At 38.7% G+C, this 23,776-nt stretch overlaps 2 protein-coding genes and 1 long non-coding RNA gene across 3 annotated transcripts; 2 read left to right on the top strand and 1 right to left on the bottom strand.

The window, feature by feature from the left end:
• The first annotated feature begins 1,728 nt into the window (after nucleotides 1-1,728).
• LOC5563639 (protein FAM114A2) lies at nucleotides 1,729-9,083 on the top strand. The gene is made up of 3 exons (XM_001647841.2): nucleotides 1,729-2,551; nucleotides 6,853-7,872; nucleotides 8,904-9,083. Exons 1-3 carry the CDS (start codon nucleotides 1,856-1,858, stop codon nucleotides 8,976-8,978), a joined length of 1,791 nt encoding a protein of 596 aa, XP_001647891.2. The 5' UTR covers nucleotides 1,729-1,855; the 3' UTR covers nucleotides 8,979-9,083.
• Nucleotides 9,040-10,220, bottom strand: LOC5563560 (probable dimethyladenosine transferase). The gene is made up of 2 exons (XM_001647842.2): nucleotides 10,048-10,220; nucleotides 9,040-9,980 (listed from the first exon to the last, which is right to left on the bottom strand). The coding sequence occupies exons 1-2, from the start codon at nucleotides 10,103-10,105 to the stop codon at nucleotides 9,118-9,120; spliced, it is 921 nt and encodes a 306-aa protein (XP_001647892.2). The 5' UTR covers nucleotides 10,106-10,220; the 3' UTR covers nucleotides 9,040-9,117.
• Nucleotides 10,221-11,452: 1,232 nt separating this feature from the next.
• LOC110678465 lies at nucleotides 11,453-11,860 on the top strand. Its single transcript, XR_002501640.1, has 2 exons — nucleotides 11,453-11,658; nucleotides 11,720-11,860. It is a non-coding gene; the product is annotated as an uncharacterized LOC110678465 (long non-coding RNA).
• Nucleotides 11,861-23,776: the final 11,916 nt, after the last annotated feature.

Here is a 23,776-nt window from a genome sequence, read left to right as displayed (position 1 = left end):
TATATATATATATATATATATATATATATATATGGTGTTTGTATGTCACGAAATGGCTTTCGAACGGGTCAACAGATTTGAATGATTATTTTTCCGTCCTGTTCGTCAAGTGTTCCGACGTGTTTGTGTGTATAAAAATTCCAGGATATTCACCGAGAAAGTTGGAAAACCAAGCATGAACGGAACTGTCATTTTGTATGGGACCATCCATAGCGTTTTCAACAGCCTACTTGATGGCAAGACGAAGTTTGCCGGGACCACTAGTATATATATATATATATATATATATATATATATACACGCAAAAAAATTGTGCGGTAAAAACTACCATTTTAGGGGGTTAACTTAAGCGCTCGCACCGGCAATTTTCAGCAGACCAAAAATGCGCTTGATTTTACAATGTCTGTAGTTGGAATTAGATTGTTGTAAATTATTTCTGTCAAATGTACCAGTAATGCGGTGAGCTGTACCGTAAACATAGTAAATTGGTCTAAATTTCCATGGTAGTTTTAAGAATGGGCGTAGTCAGCTAAAATAGTTATTTTTACCACAGAATGTTTTTCCGTGTATATATATATATATATATATATATATATATATATATATATATATATATATATATATATATATATATATATATATATATATATATATATATATATATATATATATATATATATATATATATATATATATATATATATATATATATATATGTCCATATATATATATATATATATATATATATATATATATATATATATATATATATATATATATATATATATATATATATATATGTCCATATATATATATATATATATGTATATATATATATATAATGCCAAACTAGTCAAAATCAAGATTGTATCTACACGGGAAAAAATTCTGTGGTAAAAATAACTATTTTAGCTGACTACGCCCATTCTTAAAACTACCATGGAAATTCAGACCAATTTACTATGTTTATGGTACACCCCTGGGAGGGAGGCACCGATACTACACTCGAAATATAAGACAACGTTATTTTGAACTGCAAGATAACTCCAGCTTGCCAACAACAATCAAGGCAGGCTTCGAGAAAATCGGTAGTTTCCTTTTGTTGTGCACCTTCGATCTTTCCTGACAAACATGAAAAATGGGCCACAGTTTTCTATGCACTAAATATTAATTTTCATTGGAAAAAGTAGAACGATGCGTTTTTCAATACTTTATGTTCAATCAGATTAAATGGTGCTCACGTGACATTACTTGCGTTGTGTGCATAAATTGATTTTCATTCGATTTTTATCAATTTGAAGAAATACGAAAATGTGTTTTAATCAGTTACGTGCTTTTTTCATGTTAGTCCAATGTTTGAGATCTGGGCTCACAGTGACAGTTCGTGACAGCGGAATCTCGGCTCACTATGACGTACAGAAATTTTGTATTGGTTTCTCCCTCCCAGGTACACCCCACTGCATTACTGGTATATTTGACAGAAATAATTTACAACAATCTGATTCCAACTACAGACATGGTAAAATCAAGCGCATTTCTGGTCTGCTGAAAATTGACGGTGCGAGCGCTTAAGTTAACCCCCTAAAATGGTAGTTTTTACCGCACAATTTTTTTGCGTGTATGTATCTAGCTTATAAGCTTTTTCAATTGTTAATCTCGATTTATGCGTTCCATGTCTCTGAAAACTTCCATCAAAACATCGATATCTGGCGCGAGAATCGATATGAATGACAGCTCATTGTTGTGTTAAAATTTGATCTTTCTTTTCGCGTTCAGCGTAATTCATCCAGTATTCTCTAATTTATTGCTAAATTGTAGCCCCAATTCTATAAATTTCCATCAACTTATTTGTACAATGTGTGACTCTGATAACGAGGAATTCGAAAGTGCTGATGAAGATTTCGAGGATGTGAAAAAAACGCAGAAGGTCGACAAATTGAATCCACTTCCTCCGGCTCCAAAGTCTGACGTGGAGCCTGCAAAAATTGATGGCGATAGCGCTAGCGGGAAGCTGACCAAAGATGACGATGTTGGTGCTGACCTTGACCGGCTCGACAAGTCCGCAGAAGAACCTAAGAAAAGTGCAGTTAGAAAAATTATTAGACCCGATAAAGAGCGGCTTAAGGAAGCCAAACTGGTTGTGGCCAAGGCTGGAGGAGAACCGAAAACTGCAGTGAAGCAGCTGGAGCCTACAACAACTGGCGATGGCTGGGATGACTTCGATGACGATTGGGGAGATTTCAGCGTGGATTCGAGTTCGGGCTCTAAGAAAACCAAGGAAGTGGACCAAAAGACAGCGGGAACGAACGCCAGCTACAAGGATGTGGACATTGATGAGGTAGAAAACAAGCTGAAAGATTTTATGAAAGGACAGGACGATCCTCCGGTGAGTTCCGTGCTGGATCGTTTGTCTAATCAGCAGGATCCGAGCAAGTCGGCAGCGGCAGGACAATCTTGGAGTGGGTGGAAACCCAGCTGGGGTGGTGCTGCTGTATCGTTTCTTTCGTCAGCGTCGAAAAGTGTCGCCTCAATTACGACCAACATTTCTCAGGTATGGTTATTGCACGTTATTGATTAGATATGCAGGGCTGGTAGCAGATCGCTTTTTAGAGACGGTGGCTCTATTTAAACGCAAAAAGTTTCTATTATTTTTTAATACACGGTCTCAAAAGTCTCCTCTCTAATCAAAACCTCTTTAAAAAAAAGTATGAAGTTAAAAAAAATATTGAAGTTTAAAAAAAAACATCCAATTTTTTCGTATCTCTCCTTGCATTAAATCCTGATGCATAATTCTAAAGGCTCCAGAGAAACTTCAGAGATGTGATTATCCTCCAGGAATTTCTTTTTGGATTCCTCGTGGAAAGCTTCAAAAATTCTTCTAGAGAATCGACAGAGATTCCTTCTTGAATACTCTGAAATTACTCTAGAGATTTTCCACAATCTCTTCCAGGAACTCATCAACAAACTGCTCCTGATTTTTTGGAAGAGATATTTAACCATTTCTTTTACACGTTTTTGATCAACTTTTGGCGAACGTTCGTAAAAATACACTCGTTGTGGATTTTAGTGTTCTGCCAGTGCGGCCGGAAATGGCTAATATTCAAAAGTTTACATTTGATAATATCAAACTCGAACTAAAGGACGTCGTGACGATACAGTTTCATACCATCCGAAACTGTGTTCTAGTTGAGTTGACCAGTGTTGATTTGGCTAAACAATATCAAAACCGGAACAATTTGAAGCACGTTGTTGTTGATGAAGGAAGAAGTGTTAAAATTCCAGTATATGTTGATGATGCCGCCGTTACCGACCTTCAAACATTCCTGATACCACCGTGAAAAAATACATGGAGGAACGATTCGGCGTGGTACTTTCCATCGGAAGAGAGCGTTGGAAGCATTATTTTCCAGGTATTCCGAACGGCGTGTGTTTACTGAGGATGCATCTCTCCAACCCGATACCTTCTTACATCGAAATTGAACAAAATCAGACCTAAGAAAATCAGGAAGTGCACAGAACTTACTTATCACCAATAGAAGCCGCAACAACGCAATCATCAATTTTCAACCAAAACGATTTCCCTCCTCTGACTGGAGGAGCAGATCTCAATAGAAAACAAATGACATCACCAGCGCCCGTTGCTTCCGCATCTACTGTAGCTGTTCGGCTTGAATTGCATTGTGCGAAAGAATCGATTGATGCTGATGCCGATCTCAAAAAAACAGACACGGACAACAAAAGCGACGATAACGATACCGATAGCTCGAGCGAGGAAACTGAAACACACAAACGACGCACACTGGGCAGATCGCTGTTTTCGACGGCCAAAACGTCTAGTACTCTAGTTATGCGCCCTAGAGGTATGGTGTCTTCGACAAAGTGTTTTGGAATAACTTGTACTATATTTTGACACATTCAGATGTGATCTAGATAAGTGAAAACTGATCTAGATCAATTTTATCTTTTGATAGGAGCGTCCTAGCAAAAAAATTTCTTCTGCAAAGTTGTTCATTGAGGCATTTTTGACATTTTTTCGGAAGACACTTACACTCTATCACTGACGTGGATTACGATATATGACAATTTAGTAAAAACAGTCAAAAAATCGATTTTGACCATTTTTTCATTAAAAAAAAAATATTAAAACATATTTTTGTCATGAAGTATTAGAAGCTTAACTATAACAAAGTAAATTTACATCATTCACTAGCAAAATTTTCAGATTCAATTATATTTCTGGTAAAAACAGTCTAAAAATAGTGTTTTACAAAATACAGGATAACTCATGAAGCGGCAGATGGCGGCAGCTAATTTTTTGTATACGACTAGCCAAGAACATAAGTTTCATTGTCGTGAACAAAGAAAATTGGGGCCGCTTGGCGCTTTTTTGTTGTTGTGGTTTGAAAACTTGATTAAAATACGTTAAAAAATGCTTATATTTGTGAAACTTTTCATGAATTTATATTTTTCAAATGTATTTCTGAAACATATTGCATGTTGACGAAGTGTTTTGAAGAAGTCATCTCTAAACTGGTATTCCAATAAACTTTTAAATGGAATTCAAGATAATTTGTCCCATATGTGTATCTACCTATCTATCTATCCTTTGATTTTTGTTACAGTAATAGTATTGTGTTTAATAAAAGCCTTATTATACGATACCAGTTTGGTGATGACTTTTTCAAAACACTTCGTCAACATGCAATATGTTTTAGAAATACATTTGAAAAATATAAATTCATGAAAAGTTTCTCAAATATGTATAAGCATTTTTTAAAATATTTTCATCAAGTTTTCAAACCACAACAACAAAAAAGCCCCACGTGGCCCCACTTTTCTTTCTTCGGGACAATGAAACTTATGTTCTTGACTAGTCGTATACAAAAAATTAGCTGCCGCCATCTGCCGCTTCATGAGTTATCCTGGATTTTGTAAAACACTATTTTTAGACTGTTTTTATCAAAAACATAATTAAATCTGAAAATTTTGCTAGTAAATGATGTAAATTTACTTTGTTATAGTTAAGCTTCTGATACTTGATGACAAAAAATTTTTAACATTTTTTTTTTGTATGAAATAATGGTCAAAATCGATTTTTTGACTGTTTTTACAAAATTGTCATATATTGTAATCCACGTCAGTGATAGAGTGTAAGTGTCTTCCGAAAAAATGTCAAAAATGCCTCAATGACAACTTTGCAGAAGAAAGTTTTTTGCTAGGACGCTCCTATCAAAAGATAAAACTGATCTAGATCAGTTTTCACTTATCTAGATCAAATCTGAATATGTCAAAATATACTACAAGTTATTCCAAAACACTTTGTCGAAGACACCAAACCACTAGGGTGCATAACTAGAGTACTAGAGGTTTTGGCCGTCGAAAACAGCGATCTGCCCCATTGTGCGACGATTGTCAACTCGGTGACAAAGGAACGATCCAAAAAAGATTTGCATTCCACAGGGTTGCCAGAACGAGGAGAAAAAGTTTCCATGCGCTGTAAAAAACAAATTGAAAAACAATTCAACAAAATGAATCTACAATTATGTAGGTATAAGCAAATACTATAGAGACGAACCAGCCTCGGGCTGAAAGTCTCTCTAATAAAGAAAAAAAACTTTTGCTTTATGAAAGGTGCTTAAAGAAAAAACGTTGCAAATAACACATTGATTGTTTAGTTCTCGCATAACTTGTGATCTCGTCCTAAAAGCCATTGGTAACCAAGTGTGTAGCTTGTTGTTACTGAGCAAACGAATGGATGTACACGTTATTCAACAATGCTACGATTAAGAGAAGATCATCCTCTATCTCTCTGTGGTGATAGTTTTCATCCTGGTCCTTTCATTTGCTTAGAAACAAGGAGCTGCACACTCGGTTACCAATGGCTTTTAGGGCGAGATCACAAGTTATGCGAGAGTTCATCAATAGTTTAATAGAGCGATGGAGCTACCATGGGAAAGATAGGGTTGAATGAATTTATTCTGAAAAAATCCCAGATCCTAAGATGCCTTATGGATTTTACCACCAATTTTATTTTCCACTGATTTCTCCAATAGTTTCCTACTCTAGCAGATTTTGTAATGATTTCTACAGTTCTTACAAGAAAATCCTCGAAGTTCATTTTACAGTAGCTGGAAAAAATCACTAAGGAATTCTTCCAGGAAACCACAAAGAATTCCTACGCCGATTATTTTTATATCTTCTAGTAATTTTCATATGGATTGCTCACGAATCCATCAACGGTTTCGCTCAGGAATTGCTGTAAAATTCCTCCAGGAATTGTTCCTCTTTTTTCATGAATTCCATCATCATCTAATTTACAAATTACTCTTATAGTTCTTTCAAACATTACGTGAGTAATTTTTACAAATAAATTATCGATTGATTCTTTCATTTTCGTTTAAGGTTTCGCACCAGCAAATACTATAGCATTTATTCCGATCATTGCAATATATATATTTTTTTTGGGAATTGCGATCGATGTTTTTCTAGAAATCCTTTCAGGAGATCCTACAGGATATTATCCAGGGATTCCATTGATAATTTTTGAATAAATTACCCTTATTTAAGCCATTTTTTATTTTTTTTTTAAATTCTAACACAACTTCCTTAGTGTAGAGATTATGATGCTTTGCTTTCAGTAAAGCTTGTCGTAAAGTCACGAGTACAAAATATCTATAGCGAAATGCCTGACCGGATTCTTTAAAAATACTCATTGAAACTATTATCTTCTGGTTTCAGATCGGTATCTTTCCAAGCATAAGGTCCCTAAAGTTTCTTCTTTAGGAAACTTAGTAGCTACCAGTCCTAGTATGTTGTATGTTTTTCAAGAACTCATCAATCAATGTTTTACAGGCGATTGAATCAGGAATTGGTGTTCCTACGCCGGAAGAGATGGCTAAGCGCCAAGCGGAGGAAAAAGCTAAGCTCAAAGCTGATGGTTACGTACCGGAAGAGAGTCAACCGAGAATCGAACCTGGACCAACGACTGATCGCTTTGGATTTGATCAGATCGTCTCGGGTGTGACCCAGATAAGCAGTAAAGTCATTACCGGTGGATTGGATACTTTGGAAGGGATCGGTAAGAAAACGATGACGATTCTGCAAGAGAACGATCCTGGTTTGCTGAGTAAACGAATGAACGATGGCGTCGTTTTGAGTCAGGTACTGCGTGAAGCCAAGGAAAAAACTGAAGAGCGCGAAAAGAACTTGAAGCAGGTACAAAAGCATCTTTACAAAAAGAAGCTACACTTTGAAACCCTTTTCGATGATTATCACGGTTTGGTGCACTTAGAAGCTCTGGAAATGCTTTCCAAGCAAGCTTCTCTAAAACTGGATTCTTTAATGGTACCACTTACTGGAAATGCCCTCGAAGAGTTACAAGAAACCATGAACGAAGTCAAGGAGCTTTGTGAACTTCCGGATTCGGAAAACGACGACGCTGACGGTACCCATAGCGTTGAAGAGTTGGAACAAAAACTCAAGGAAGCCGTTACGGATCTGGATGAGGTGAAAGTCGACTTCCAAGATCTACTAAAATGTTGGCAAGAGAACCTCGAATGGATCGAAAATACTTCAACCGTGCGATCATCACAACAGATCTTCGAAAAGGCCTTGCATGCACTCGCCCAAACAACAGCTCTGTGCGTGCTGCGGATGCACAAATTGGCCGAAATTCTGCTAATATTGGATCATCACAGTACAGCCAACGAGGCCGACGCCTTGGTCCAGCTCACTACCGTGTTTTGTTGGCACTTGAGCGGAGTGGCAGCACGGTTTTCAGCGGAGTTGAGTAAACTGAAAGCGGACCATCAAACGCGCCGGTCGGCGGGAGAGGATAGCGATAACGCACTGATAACGAACATTTTCTTAGAGGTATGTTATTATTGATTGAGGTGAAATATGTTGGAATCCAAACATGGATGTCACAATGACCGGCTTATGTCTCTAATCACGATTTAAAAGACAACCAATCTGTAGAAATATCCAATGAACGAAACTGATCTTATTTTAAATTGTCGGCTAGTGCACAAAGCTAAAATAGAAATTGCGCAAGATTCGTGCCTTCAAAGTTTTGGGACATTATTGAATTTGGATTCCAAGCTGTTTCACCTTAAACATTGCACAATGGTCCAAATCGGCAATGTATAAGAAAAGTTTTTTTTCTCTATTCTCGTTGATTTATACTTATCATGTCTTCCAAAAAAGTTGTTCGTAATTGAGTTTTGCAAAACTAGGTACTATTATTTTGAGCGATTTCACCTGATGCTTGTATTGTGAAAAATTTCAAAAAGGGCCGTAGTTTGTGGTCTAAAGGCTGCCGCTTCTGCTTCCTAAGCAGAAGGTCATGGGTTCAATCCCAGGCCCGTCCCTTTCCTCGTTCTTTGTAGCTGTATATTTTATTTGTTTCTTAATATATCACAGTTGATCTATCACAGTTCATAGCATTTGCTAGAACCCGAGACGGGCAAAAAAAAAACCGTTTTCCTACGCTTCCATTCTTCCATATCATTATAGCATGCCTTCACCATTCCCGCATGAACTGGCGTAGACACAGTGGTATTTACGGTCTACCGTGGTATCCAGTTTAATTCATTCTGACGTGGTAGGCGTCATTATAGCCTAAACTAGAAGATCACCAGCACTTATACACTGAGGGTGTCTGTTAGTCCCAAGCAGTCATCTGATTGGTTCCTTGTGTAAGTGCAGCTGATCTGGCGATACTGGAGTAGCAACCACGGGCGGTCATTCAAGCTCAAGCTCAAAATATTGTGAAAAATTTCAAATTTCATGATAATGAAATTGAGCATAAATTACGTAAAAAATCAACGAGCACAGAGAAACGGAGATTCAAACCATTGTGGATTGGAAACCAACCAAAGTTAACCATTACATACTACTTTCAGGGTTCCAACAGTACTTCTTATGTGCAGAATGCTTTCCAATTGTTCATCCCAATACTGCAAATCGGAGCAGCGTAGTTTGCATTCTTCTAGCATGAACGCTTATAAACGCGAGTGTTTCTAATCTAAAATCACGGTGTTTTATCGGTTTAAATATATGAAAGTTTATTACTCTTCTCGTAATACCTATTTAATTAATCTGAAAGAAAACAACTATTTAACTGAAGTGAATTCCCTCTGAATTGAACGCATGTAGGACTGCCATAAAGTCATCGATATCCATGGTCCGAGCTCGTTTGGCACCTGCATCGATCTTCGCCAGGATGCCTTCCACCTTTTCCTTGATGCTGAATCCCTCTGGCAAATCTTGATTCTTCAGTGAACATTGCATTTTGAAGTTCTGCTCCAGTGCTGTCATGACCGAGGTTTGCTTGAATGCTGCCGCCAACGTTTTATTCTTGCGCAGGAAAGCTATCCTCGTAAGACCATCCCACTCGGTGTAGTTTATGGGAGGTGGTGGATTTCTCGGCTCGATTCGCACCACACTGCTCTCCACTTTTGGCGGGGGTCGGAAATTGTTCTTTCCCACCTTCATCAGCATATCGACGCGAGCCAGAAGTTGTGTGTTAACGCTCAATCTACAGTACAATTTGTCCCCTGGTTTGGCCACCAGGCGTTGAGCGAATTCTAACTGGAACATGAGCACCGCGCAGCGGAAGAACGGTCTGTGTAGTAAAAGTTTAAACACGAACGGTGAACTGATTTGGTAGGGCATGTTAGCAACACAACAGTCGAAAAACGGCAAATCTGCTTTCAGAACATCCCCGATAAGGATCTGTAGCTTCGATTGCATTGGAGTGCCCTGAACACGCTTCTGGAGTTCTGCCACCAATCGAGGATCGATTTCACAAGCAACCACTTTTTTGACCTTTTCCAACAGCTTCACCGTCATGTTACCGGTACCGGGACCGATTTCCAGGACCACATCCGTTGGCCGCAGGCCGGCCTTGTCCAGCATCGATGTGACGATGAGGGGATTCTTTAGGATGTGCTGGCCAAAGTCCTTGTTGAAAACAATACCTGATAATAAAGCGCGGCATCCGTTAGCATTCGGAAACAGGATCAAATGTGCTGAGATCGATCATACCTTGTTTGGCTACATCCGTGTGGACTCGGGATTTTTTGTCTGCACGTACTTTCGGCATTTTAAGGCTTAAATTTCAAATAATTTCCAATAAAAATCCTAATAAAGATTAGCTTGTTTCCGTAAAAATCAAAACACAGCCATGTGCCGAGAGGCGAATGATGTATAAAAAGGAATAAAGGAAAAACAGTGCGATGTGTCAAAGTTACCATCCAGTGACTGAGAACGCATGTGGGAAAGACAATACCCACGCTAATCTGATTCCAGCCAGATTGATGACGGAGCATATTAGAACGCACAGTGAGGTGAAACAAAATAAAGGGGTCAAAAGTATTTTTTCACGCAGAGAATTCAAAACAATGATTGTTTTAATAATTAATAGCATGTATTATTAAAAGAATTGAGTTGAAACAGCAATGATTTTCATGAACACAAAACAGACATATTTTTGAAAATTTAACAGTTCAATTTTTAAAACAATAGCGAAAAATTTTATGTTAAATTGTGGATTTGTTTATTTTAGTTACTAATATTGTTGATTGTGATATTTTGTATTTCTTTCACTACTGAACTGCAAACCCGGATAAAAACGTATCATTCAGTGAATGGAATAAACCATTAATGTACAATATAACGTATTAGATACAATACAGCGTATTGTAATTGAATGTCGAGCAATATTATTCTTGTTTGGATATATAATTCAAAAACAATATAATATATTGTAACAGAACATTGTATTGTTTTTAATTGGTTTTATACCTTACAATTTTGGTCAAATTCCTATTTTCGCGTAAAACAACTTCTGCTTTTTTCTATGTAGCTTTGCTGAAAGAAATAAACAAAACAAGTTCAGAAAGCAAGAAATGTTGGGTGAAAAATATTCAAAAAGTAAAAATAAGTAGTTTTTTAGAAGTCACTTGACATTAGCTGTAACGACGAATGCAACCATGATACAGTTCGTTGAATTGTTTTTGTATTGTACAACAATACATGAATTGCTAATCAAGACAATATATGAACATTATATCGTATTGTATTTTCAAAATTTTTGTATGAGAAAATATCTATATTTGTATTGTTACGATACTTAACCACCCATACATTATATTGCAAAAATCTCATATACCGTACAGTGAACTGTTCAAAACAATATATTGTACTGTAATTGTATTGTCATTTTACATATACTGTATTGTATTTCCAATATATTGAATGGTACTGTTACAATACGTTATATTGTTTTTGTATTGTATTTTTTATTCGGGAAGTGCGGCTTCATAAGTGCGAAAATGCGAATAAAAGTGCGGGATTACATCGAATCATGTTGATGTCTTCAGAGCACTCAATTATCCTTTGGACTGCGATGAATAATCCCGCTGAAGGCACCAACTCGATTTGATGCAATCGCGCACTTTTATTAGTGTAGCGTTCCCGCACTTGTAAAAACTTCTGCAATAGTCCAGTGGCAAAAGAAATTGGACCTCATCTACCTTTTTTCCGCTCTTGTGTAATAGTGAAAATGACCGACGCGGATACATTGAAATGCGAAAGTGCAATAAATCGTTTTAATATTTTGGGAGCATCCGAATCCATGGTAGAAGCCTCTCCTTGGTAAGTTATGTTCATCCTTTTTTATTTTTGAATTAAATTAGTCATTTTTTCATTATTGCAGTAACTTCAACATTAAACACTGGAACTAACTCAGCGGAATTAAATCGAAATGAGAATAATTTTATTCAATATATTGTAGGTTGTAAACGTGCACGTGTTTATAAATATATTATTAGCTTAATGCATCTTTTTTGCCCCGAAATTTTAGGCAAATCTTCAAAATTATATACAATATTTATGTAGTTCAAGCTAAACACAATGTTTCCTAAAAAGATTAGTTGTATTGAAAATAGAACAAGATTTGCGAACTCTCTTCATTTTGAATTTGCGCAAAATATGATTTTCAAAACATTTTCGGACGATTCATTAATTAATTTCAAACATAATTTATACGACAAAACAAAATGAAAAAATAGCAATTAGTTTGAAAATTATGTTCAAACACTAAAACAGATTTCAAAACTTCAGGACAAGCTTTCAGAAAACGTAATACAGTCAACTCTCCATAACTCGATATTGAAGAGACCTCTCTAACTCGATATCGAGATACGGAATATCGAGTAAGGGAGAGTTGACTGTATTTAGAAAAAGTGCTGATCTGTAAAACTTAAAACACTTGGATCCTTCTTTGAGATCCTGCTATAAACGATCAAAACGGTTAAATGTTTCGTTTTTTGCTCTCAATGCATTAAGTACGGGGCACTGCACTGTTTTGATTTTGCATGAGATTTTGACATTACCTGGCCTTGTTGTTTATTAATATAATGAAAGAGGAAATTTAAAGAGACAGATTTTTGTGCAGAGCTCCATGTGTTAGGAATGACTTCCAATAAGCCATTTTACGAGACAGTCGGTTGACGTTTTCTGGCGGGCCGCTCATTGTTATTGTTTTAAAAACTAGCATGATATGTGAATGGTGCTGGTAAAGTTTTTGTTGGTGATGACATTATCGCCTCATTCTGGCTATTTTTCTACGCGGTTACATGTCTGATGTAACCAGTCAATAAAATAAATCCTTCCCTGCCTGCTAATTTTAATTTTACTGGGGAAGATGGCGTTGCACGCCATTAATGAATGAGCTCCTCCCAAATGTGGCACTAGAAGAAACGTAAATAAATGGGCCCGCCAGCAAGTTTCAAAGCTGGTAAACAAACAAAAAACATATGATTCGAAACGTCTCATAAAATGGCTTATTTGTAAAACATATTTTTTCCTGTTTAGAGGTCGTTATTAGGATGATCGTGAAACAATGGAGTACAGTAATACCTCGATATAATGTAACCTCTTTATAACGTAACTCGATATAACGTAATTTTTACCTCGATATAGCGTAACTTTTTTGGCTCCCATTTATTTTTCCAATTTTCATTAAAAACATGATTTATGAATTTTATCTATTGAGGTCACCAACAGAAACATCGATTGTGATCTGGGTCTGTTGGCGATGAGATGTAGTTGGCGACTATCAATCATAGCAAACATAGATTAGTTTATATTTAAATAAAATTCATTCCAAGTTTGTCTCTTGTCAAGATCAGAAGTTTTATTTCAACCAAGAGTAGAATACCCGGTCTACGGCCATTCACCATCCAAGAGGTTTTGGGCCCTGCAAAAGTACAAGATGGAAAGATCTGGAATCGCGAAACTGACGAACGAAAACTACGAAACATGGAAGCTTGAAGTTGAGTTCCTGCTGGTGCTAGAAAGTCTTTGGAAGTTCATCGTTCCCGGAGTGAAGCAGGAAGAGGCTGAAAACGGAGCGAACGTGGCGGAGCTGGCTGCCTGGGATGAAGGTGACCAGAAAGCACGTGCGACCATCGGGCTGCTGCTAACCAGGTCTCAACACGGCCATATTCGGGCAACGCGGACCGCCAAGGACGTGTGGGAAAACCTTCGGAAGCAACACGAGAAGAAGTCGTTGACGTCCAAAGTACATCTCCTGAAGCGGATTTGCGATCTCAAGTTCCAGGAAGGTGACGATATCGAGGAGCACTTGGCCGAATTCAAAACTCTGTTCGAGAAGTTGGCCAACGCTGGTACGAAGCTCGATGACGACCTACAGGTAATCCTAGTTTTTCGCAGTTTACCCAATACGTTCGATGCGCTGACCACCACTCTCGAGAACCGGTAGGATGACGAGCTTACGCTGGCGCTCGTAAAGGATGAAATTATCAACGAGGTCCAAAAGCGAGGAGAAGCTGTTCCGGTAGATTCGGCGGTGCTGAAAGTGGACGGAAAAGGTAAATCGATCGTGTGCCACTACTGTCAGAAGGTTGGCCACAAGAAGCGAGATTGTGCTTTGTGGCTGAAACAGAATCGTGGTGAAAATTCTCGAAGTCAACAAGCGGTTGCCATCGACACCAAGAAGGTTGCTAGGCAACATGCGAAAGCAAGGAAGGCTGCGTCGAGTGAAGAAAATTTCGTGTTCAGCGCACGAGAAGGACCAGTGATCAATTGGATTGTGGATTCTGGTGCCAGCTCGCACATGTGCGCCAATCGTGAATTTTTCGTTTCCGTTGAGAACCCTCGTGAAGGTACACCGAGCTTTGTGACGGTAGCTGATGGGAAGAAGGCAGCAGTGAAAGGTGTTGGCAACTGCCGAATTCAATGTTACGGGCGTGCCGGCGAAGAAAAGCAGATTGTGCTGACCGGAGTGCTGTACGTCCCGGACCTGGACATGAACCTTGTCTCGGTTGGAAAGCTTGTCCAGAAAGGTGCTGACGTGAAGTTCAACGAAAGTGGATGTACCATTGCCAGTGGTGATCGAATCGCTGCTGTGGCAAAGCGAAGCAACGGTCTCTACCATCTGCAAATGGTGGAGCGCGTGGGTGCTTGACCCTCATCGATGACCACAGCCGGTATACAACGGTGTACTTGTTGAAGAGGAAATCCGAAACGTTTGATGCAATCCAGGACTACGTGCAGAAGATGAAGACTCAGTTTGGCAAACCGCCGAAAGTGCTGAGGTCCGATCAAGGAGGAGAATACCGTGGCTCCAATTTGGTTGCTTTCCTGAAGCGTGAAGGCATCAAGCAACAATTCACAGCAGCATACTCGCCGCAACAAAACGGGATCGCCGAGAGAAAGAACCGTTCGCTGGTGGAGATGGCTAGGTGCATGCTACTGGAGGCGAAAATGTCCAACCGCTACTGGGGCGAAGCAATCAACACGGCCAATTATCTTCAAAATATGCTGCCAACGAAAGCGGTTGAGTTGACGCCCTACGAATTTTGGCATGGCGCCAAACCGGATGTTTCGAAGTTGCAAGTCTTCGGGACACGCTGTAGTTCCTGATGCCAAACGAACGAAACTGGAATCCAAGGCTGAGAAGTTAACCTTCGTCGGCTATTCGTTGCAACATAAAGCGTGGCGGTTCATCAATATGAAGACGAACAAGTTGACCATTAGCCGGGATGCTCGTTTCCTGCCACCAACAGATAACAACGAAGAGGTTCCTGCAGATGAAAAAGGTACGTTATTCTTTCCATTATCATTCGAGATTGAGCAAATGAAGCAAGCAAGTCTGCCAGGACCGGCAGTCGCGGCTGGTAACAAGCCAGTTGTTAGCGATAGCGAAAATGATTTTCATGGATTCGAATATCATTCTGACGACAGCCAGTATGAAGACGCGGATATAGACGACGACGACCACGCCATACCGCAAGACGAAGATGTGTCACAACCAGAAGTGGAACTGGCACGCAACGAGCAAGCTGTGAGTACACCAGGATGAACAAAGGTGTCCCCCCTCAACAGTACTGTGCTGACGGTAGACTGGCACACCATAATTGCGATGAGCCTCGAAGCTACCCAGAGGCAGTGTCTGGTCCAGAAGCAAATTTGTGGAAGCAAGCCATGCAAGTTGAGCTGAAGTCGCTGTACGAACACAACACGTGGGAGCTGACCACGTCCACCCGGCAAGAAAGCCATCGGATGCCGCTGGATTTTCAAAAAGAAGGCGGATGAAAGCGGTAAGGTCATCAGGTACAAGGCGCGTCTAGTCGCTCAAGGCTTTACGCAGAAATATGGAGTGGACTACGACGAAGTTTTTGCACCTGTGGTGAAGCAGCTAACGTTCCGGGCTCTGTTCTCCGTTGCCAGTCAACGCAATCTTTTAGTCAAGCATGCTGATGTGAAGACGGCTTACCTGAACGGAGATCTGAAAGAGACGGTATATATCCCTTTCGGGACGGACCATATTTGAGTGATTATTTCAAAATTTACCTTATAAACTCATCATCTCGTAGAACAAAACATTCTTTATTTTGGCTATTCTATCACTCCATGAACTTTTTAGGGTCAAATTCAGACCAGCACAATTGTGCTGGTCCGTCCCCAAGGCGGTCGATGTTCGAAAAAAAAAAATTTTTTTTTTTAATTTTTTAGAAAGTTGTTTAAGTCATGCCTTTTTAAAAATTTTTGGACTCGTTTTTTTTATTTCGTCATTAGGGTGCTCTTTCGTGAGATAGGGTGACCCAAAAATTCAGAAATAATTATGTTTTTTTTTAATGCACATTGAAATTTAAAAAAATAATGTATTTTAATTAATATGATTTTTTTATAAATGGAACGAGAACAATGTACGCGAGATAAAAATACTTCATATTCTCTCTAAGATTCAAAGCATCACGTGACGATGACGTTTATCGAGATTATTCAAGAACTAGTCTACGTCATATAAAGGTAAAAATACATGTGTGAATAACTTGAAAACTAATTGGCTCAATCAAATCGTCTTTGTTTTGCTATGTTTGTTTATATCTACCCAAATTATGTGAGATTTTTCCTCAAAAATAATCATGCAATAAAAATTAAAATTGAAAATAATAATAAACCTTCGAATTGTTTAGTGGAATACCTATAAATAAATGAAAACCGAATTGAGAACTATATCATTTTATTCCACTACAGTTTGTATCCTTTGACAGTTACGCATAATTTGACCTCCACTATAAGGCCGTTGTCAGAGTCGTGTACTAGACTCGAAAATTAAATTATTTTTTTAGAGACTCCCTCCAACCTCTTTCACTCACTTTACCTAACATATACACTATCACTTTTGAAATCACATAGCCCTCCTTCAAATGATGCTTGAACGAGGTTTTTGTTAAGGTTGGTAACATGGAACTAATTTATTTTAAATAACTGGAATCATTCATTTTATTCCTAGAGCTAAAAAGGAAACGTTAAAATATTCAGTCTGCGTAAGCAGCTTTCCTAAAAATTCATGTAAAGTGTCATATGTGCCCGACAGCTTGGACGTTTTTAAGTGCAAATAATTACCATAAAATTTCTTCTTCTTCTTTCTGACGCTAAAGAAGCTTGCTTCTCAACTTCTCATGAGCACTTCCACAGATATTGGGTCGTATGAATAAAAATCGTTGAACTTTACTACACGTAGCATCTACTCAAAAACAAAATCCACAAAGTTTACTACACTTTTGGTATGAATAAAAAACTTTTCGAACATGTAGTACTTTTACTTTCGAACATGAGCAGTGACTGAAGCTGCACGTTAAGAAATTTCCATTCAGAGTGCAGAGTGATTCTGCACGTAAAGAACAATCTATTCAGAGTGACGCTTAAAATTAATACAATCATGCATATGAAGAAAATGCATGGAATCTAATCGATTACGCGACAATTTGCACAAATCATGAAGGTGCTGTTATTTGACAAGATTTGTAGTGTAATTTTGCGATTAGTCCGGTATTCTCTTTATGTCTATGATTTTATGATGATGGTGCATCAAAGAATTTTCTGGGTGGTTTTCGGCATTCGCCAACGCCAGTGATTGATAACTTTTTAAATACTAGCTTAACATCTATGAAGAGATCTTGAGATTACAGCTATCAAATTTGGAACCACATATTTTCTAGCAACAGTAGAGATTCTGGTGAAATTGCGGTAGAATTTTGGTGCTCCCCGTGTGTTTTCTTAACAGCATGTTGAATTCCGGAAGTTCTAAGTATTTCTGTGATATTCTCGTTATTTTGGTGGGGTTTCTGATAGTATCCTTGGAATGTCTAGAATTTAGAATGTCGAGATTTTTATGGGAATTGTAGTGATTCCATTGGTAGCCTTTAGAATTCAATGAGGATCTCCCCTAAAACACCAGGGTTCCCTTTGAAATTATTGAAATTCTTATCGATTTCACAAAAAAAAACATTGAAATCTATAAAATATTTACCGACATTCAAAACGTTTATATTAAAGCTTTGCTTTGAAATTCCAACTGAACTGGAGATCAACTGAATCTTAAAAGTTTTTACAATAATTACAAAGATTGATTTTCAGAATATTTGTATTGACATAATAATTCGCAGGAATCCCACCGCAATCTCATAGATTTTTACAGAAATACCGTCTCAAAGACACCCACAGAATTGCAAGAGATTAATATTCGGAATCCCATTCTCACCCCAATTCTAGAGTTTTTACCAGATTCCTAATATTTCCGCAATATTCCTAGAATGGTATTTAAACTTCCAGAATTATCATAAAAAATCCGACATCCCTATCGGAATCTCAAAGTTCCTACAGGAATTCAAAAGGAAATCTGAGATGTCAGAATTTACACGTAAAATTCAGAATTAAATATCTGAATTCCCACCGACATCCTAAAATTCCTGGAAAATAACATAATTATCGTAATGCCAGAATTCACACGGTTATTACAAATTGCTACTGCCGGTAATCTTACCGGAATCCCAGCATTGGCGGGGCGAATGTTTTCGTAACCTCAGAATTCCATAAGCATAAGCATAAGCATAGATGACCGTACAATTCGTAGTTGCTACTCCGTGATTGACTAGAACAATCGGAGTTGCACAGAGATTTATTGAATGGGGCTTGGGATTAGCTTACCATTCTCAATGTGCACAAATCGAGAGCTCAAATTTTATAAGTCAATAACGGCGCCGGCCACGTCCTTACGGTCATCGGGGAAAGGAAGGAATGTTAGTTCGACAACCGTTGTTACTAGAGACCGAGATCACCTCTGCATCTCTACAGTTGTCATGGAAAGGATATTGGGTTAGTGGGATAAGGTAGAGATCTGGGAGTCACCAATGTTTGGTGATGCGATCCATGATGTAATCACGCCTAACCGGATTCGCTAAATAATTCAATAATCGCATTGTACGCCGAACAAGTGTTCGTCACTCGCCAAGCAGGAGCAAGCGACACGATCAATAGATCAAACACTACTAACGGACCGCGCACTTTTTCACTACTGTACTACCGACGCGTGACATTTTCGATCCTGCCCCCATCGCTCGCCCCCGCAGAAGCAAGCGTCAAGGTCGAAGGATCAAACACTACTCAATTTACGTCCCATCGTTTTGACGATAAAATGTGTAATCATTTACCGCTCACACACTAAGTGTACAGAGAGCAACAAATTCAAGCGTTTTTCTAGTGAATAATCTGTCAAAACGTTCACATAGAAGCAATTCATCGCGCACCGAAGATACGTAGAAAACTAAACAAAACGCGCCTACTAAAAACGAACTCATCTACGACACTCTCACGATATCGCTCTACATTCAAGCGAGTGAAATTTTACACCCACATTGTCAACCCCGGCCACGCATCAAATATGCAAGCCTGCCACGACGCCCGAAAATTCCCCCGTCCCTCCACGCAACTCCACGCAATGGTACATCTACACATTGATGATGTGTCAATCCACCACTACACAGAACCGCGCAAAAAGATAAAGAAACCCGCGGGCGCCGCAAGAGACCCACACATCCAACGCGTAACCGAAGTTAACCGTGTACGTGTGTAATAAATACAGTTGCATCACGGCCTTAAGTCGAAATCCACAAAATAATCTAGCTACCTACAACCTCGCAAAATGAAGAAAACGGTACTTAGCTTCGGTTTCGGCGACACCTTCGCATTGTGTTGACATGTCTGTCTTGTCTTACGGGACACACTATCACTTGAACAAACGCTTGGCAAAATTCAGCTTTGCATCATGTGCCCGTAATGGATGCGTTCACTGTCAATTAGCTGCACTACCACACTGATGCATGAGACATTCTTCACCACCCGACGCACGCAACATGAAAAGAAAAAATATATCCACGGTGGAATGAAAAACAAATCACTTTTGGAATCACTTTTTTGTGGTTTTATCACTTCGTGTGCTTCATTTTCAACATATTCCCGTAAAAAACACTCATGGAAAACACAAACACTGAAAATCGTGATTAAACTATGGCAAAAACACGTTAAATTTAATAAATAATCGGACACGATACAAGCCCACGACTGCTGCTCAACAGTGATGCCAAGCGACCCCCTGTTTTCGTAACCTCAGAATTCCTAAGCAAAACTCAAATACCATCCGAAATATCAAAACTCATATCGTTTTCCCATGATTTTTACTCAAAAGTAAATTATTCCATTCAATTCCGCAATCTCAAAGCATGTGTAGCAACCTCTGAAGCTAACTACCAGTAGCTTTGTAGTAAATGCTACCTTTATTCATAGCAATGCGTTGTTTGTAGTATGTTCGAAAGGTGTAGAAAGGAAAATGACACAAACATGTTCCACTCGTGTTCCACATATAGCGTTTACTACCGAGAATGTAGTAAACTCAACTTTACTACATTTTATTCATACGGCCCATTAACTAACAGCACAGACAAACAGACATAACACTTAGAACAAATCTCGATCCAAATCATAGTCACGAGGACATGTACGCCCAATGCTAAAATCAGCGTGTTTGGCCGACGGGCCAACAGATGGCGGTAGTGTGTAAACGTCAAACACGAACAAAAACGAAGCGAGCGCTGCGGGTGGCGGATTGGCCACCTAACTTATTTTTGAATCGACCGTTTAAAATGTGGTCGATGGACAATGATGAGAGTGTGACGACTGTTTGTCTATGCTAACAGCTATCTTTGTCAATCGACCAATGTTGCATGTGTTTATCGTGTGACAGGTACGATCATACTCTACGCTCAGGGAAGTCGAGAAAATTCCCTTTGCTCGACCGGCTGGACTCTAACCTTCGACCCTCAGCATGATCTTACTTAGTATCTGCGTGTATACCGTATGGCTATCTGGCTCCCAATATCAAATTTATTTTATTTTATTTTTTACATCGAGTCTATTTGCTTAAAATGGAATTTAAGTCATTTTAATACAGTAGAGACCCGATTTTGTCAGCCCCCTGATGAATTTTAGGCTGACAAAATGGGGAACCTGACAAAATCGGGACATATATTTTGTTTCTGTTTTTTCAAATTTTAACATGTTAATATTTGCTTATGAACTACGCTTACGACCTACATAGCTTTTAAAGGGAGCGAGGGACATGTGCGTAGTCAGGTTTTTTTTTTTTTGTTTATCAGGGGGAGAAAAGCGGCCCTCACAATTTCATTCTCAAATTTCACGCCAAAGGATCCCTTTGATCGGCAATTTTGCTCTGGCCTGTAATACAACCGGCATCAATCTGAATCTTAGTTCTACCTAACCGTTGAATTATCTAAGCATTTTTCTTACAGCTAGACAGCTGCAAACAGTAGACTTTTTGATTTTCCATGAGCTTTTAAAGTTTCGCAATCGGTGTGACCGTTAGATTACTAAGGAAAATGTAAAGCTCGACCATACTCGTAAGTTTTGTTTTCCCTTTCGTTTCGGTTGCATGTACATTTTTAGCTGTCAATCCTACCGTGGAAAGTTTCCTTGAAAGCATTATGTACGACTATGGCTGTTAAAGGAAGCATCACACGAATCAACGGACTAGCATGCAACGCTAAATGGCACAATCGTAATACGGATCTGACGAAAAAAATACTGCAGCGGGAATTGAACCAAAACTTCTTTGATCGATACTGCTAGTTACTTTGCAACACTATACGCACGGCAATAAAGTACAGATTTTTATTTTTAATACATCAGCTTATCTAAGTCTCAAAATTCCAGATTTAGACAATATATTTTTAAACGTAAAAGGAATGAAACGATATTTTTTATATGAGCGGATAATCTAGACTCCATAACTTCATACATTGTTTAATAGTTAAGTAAACTATTTCAAACGCATTTCGTACATCATAAACAACATATTTGCGAGTAATACCAGCAGGGGTCTTTCTTAGCCGAGTGATTAGAGTCCACGACTAAAAAGCAAAGCCATGCTGAAGATGTCTAGATTCGATTCCCGGCCAGTCCAGGATCTTTTCGTAATGGAAATTTTTTTGACTTCCCTGGGCATAGAGTTTCATCGTACTTGCCACATAATATACGAATGTGAAAATGGCAACTTTGGCAATGGAAGCTCTCAGGTAATAACTATGGAAGTGCTCATTGAACACTAAGCTGAGAAGCAGGCTCTGTCCCAGTGAGGATGTAATGCCAAGAAGAAGAAGACTAGCATGGGCTGCATACATCAATAGTATGCCATTCAAAGGACTCTGTGGTTTGGAAGCAAATAGTAAGTAAAGGTTTTCAGCTTCAGTTGTCAAATTTCATAAATATTATGGCAGAAATTGAACCGGCATACATTGTAGAACACCAAAATGGATTATCGCGTCAACATGGTATAGAGCGCTGCATATGACGAGCCTAACCTCACTTATTTGACAGCTGCTGGTCCTGTTGTTTACGTTTCGGACTTAGTCGTTTTTTCCTTCATTTTTTTATCTTCGCATTTCTATCACCAGCATGCTGATGGTGACGATTTTCCACGGTAGAAAGATAGAATAATACGATCCGTGGGTATTCTGCAGTGAATTTGACCTCTCCTCGCAGCAAACTTTCACGAAATTAAGAATGATTCGAAAAAAGTACTAAGTCCAAACTGTAAACAACAGGACCAGTACCTGTCAAAATTGATGCGTGACGTCACAGTGCAGTGGAGTATTGATCAATTATCAAAGCAAGGGGAAATTCAAAAATTACGTCCATTGTTTTTAAGTCATTCTAAATCCTCCCCATGTCCACTATCACGCTTTTGCCCACATGCACTGTCGCACTTTCATACACTTCTACTCCCCTAAATTAATGACGTAATTTTTGAACGTTCCCCTAAACTTTTACTTTGTCTTAAACTTTGCTAAAGGAGATTTAAAACATTAAATGTGATTCCCAATCTATTTCAAATATGGACGTACAGTGAAACCTCCATGAGTCGATATTGAAGGGACCATCGACTCATGGAAATATCGAGTCATGGAACAGCAATCCTTTGGAAAGCTGATTCTAGGGACCATCATAGTAACCATGAAATTTTGTTTTTAGTATGGTTCCATGAGTCGATATCGAGTCATGGAACATCGACTCATGGAGGTATCACTGTATAAAAAATAAAAGTTTTTAAACCAAAGCTATGAGTTTCTGTTACATAGTTTTCGAACGGTACATCATCCTTATGATTCGTATGAAATCACTCATTCATGTTTTAATGCAATATTATGCACTATTGTGGACATTAGAACCAGATTCAGCCACTTAATTCGATCAAAATACTGAAAATGAAAATTGGTAGTCTACAACGAACATCGACCGGGTAAGTGCCGGCACCAGCACAATTGTGCTGGTCCCACTTTGTCCCTCCAGAAATATTTGCTGTGTGAATCAATTCTCATTTGGTCTTCACCATTTCAAAGAATGACTCTTTCACTCTCGATTCGTATCTGTGCATACCTAGAAATAACGAATAGTTGAAAAGTTGCGACAGATAAAACTTTTTCAATTACGGTGTTTGTTTACTTTTTGTTTACCCTGAGCTGGTGTTTTCTAAACACGATGTAAACAAAAGCTGTTGTGCTTGATTACAAGTATCAATGATAAATCAATAATCGAAATCGAAAAAGTTTAGTAAAACAATGATTTATTGGCTGAAATAGTCATTCGATGTCAAGGGTGCCGAACAGCACAATTGTGCTGGTTCGTCCCGAAAGGGATATGCGGCTACCTCCTGGATGTGCAGCCGACGGGGAAAGCGTTGTGTGCCATCTGCGGAAGGGATTATAAAGCAGGCCGCTCGCATTTGGAACCATAAATTGGACGACGTGCTCAAGCAATTGGGGTTGAAGTCATCGAAGAACGACAGTTGTCTCTACGTCAGGAGGAGCAAAGGTAAGCTGGCCTATAT

The sequence above is a fragment of the Aedes aegypti genome, chromosome 3, assembly GCF_002204515.2.
Source record: "Aedes aegypti strain LVP_AGWG chromosome 3, AaegL5.0 Primary Assembly, whole genome shotgun sequence".
Classification (NCBI taxonomy): Eukaryota; Metazoa; Arthropoda; class Insecta; order Diptera; family Culicidae; genus Aedes; species Aedes aegypti.
This window is presented reverse-complemented; position numbering and strand designations above follow the sequence as displayed.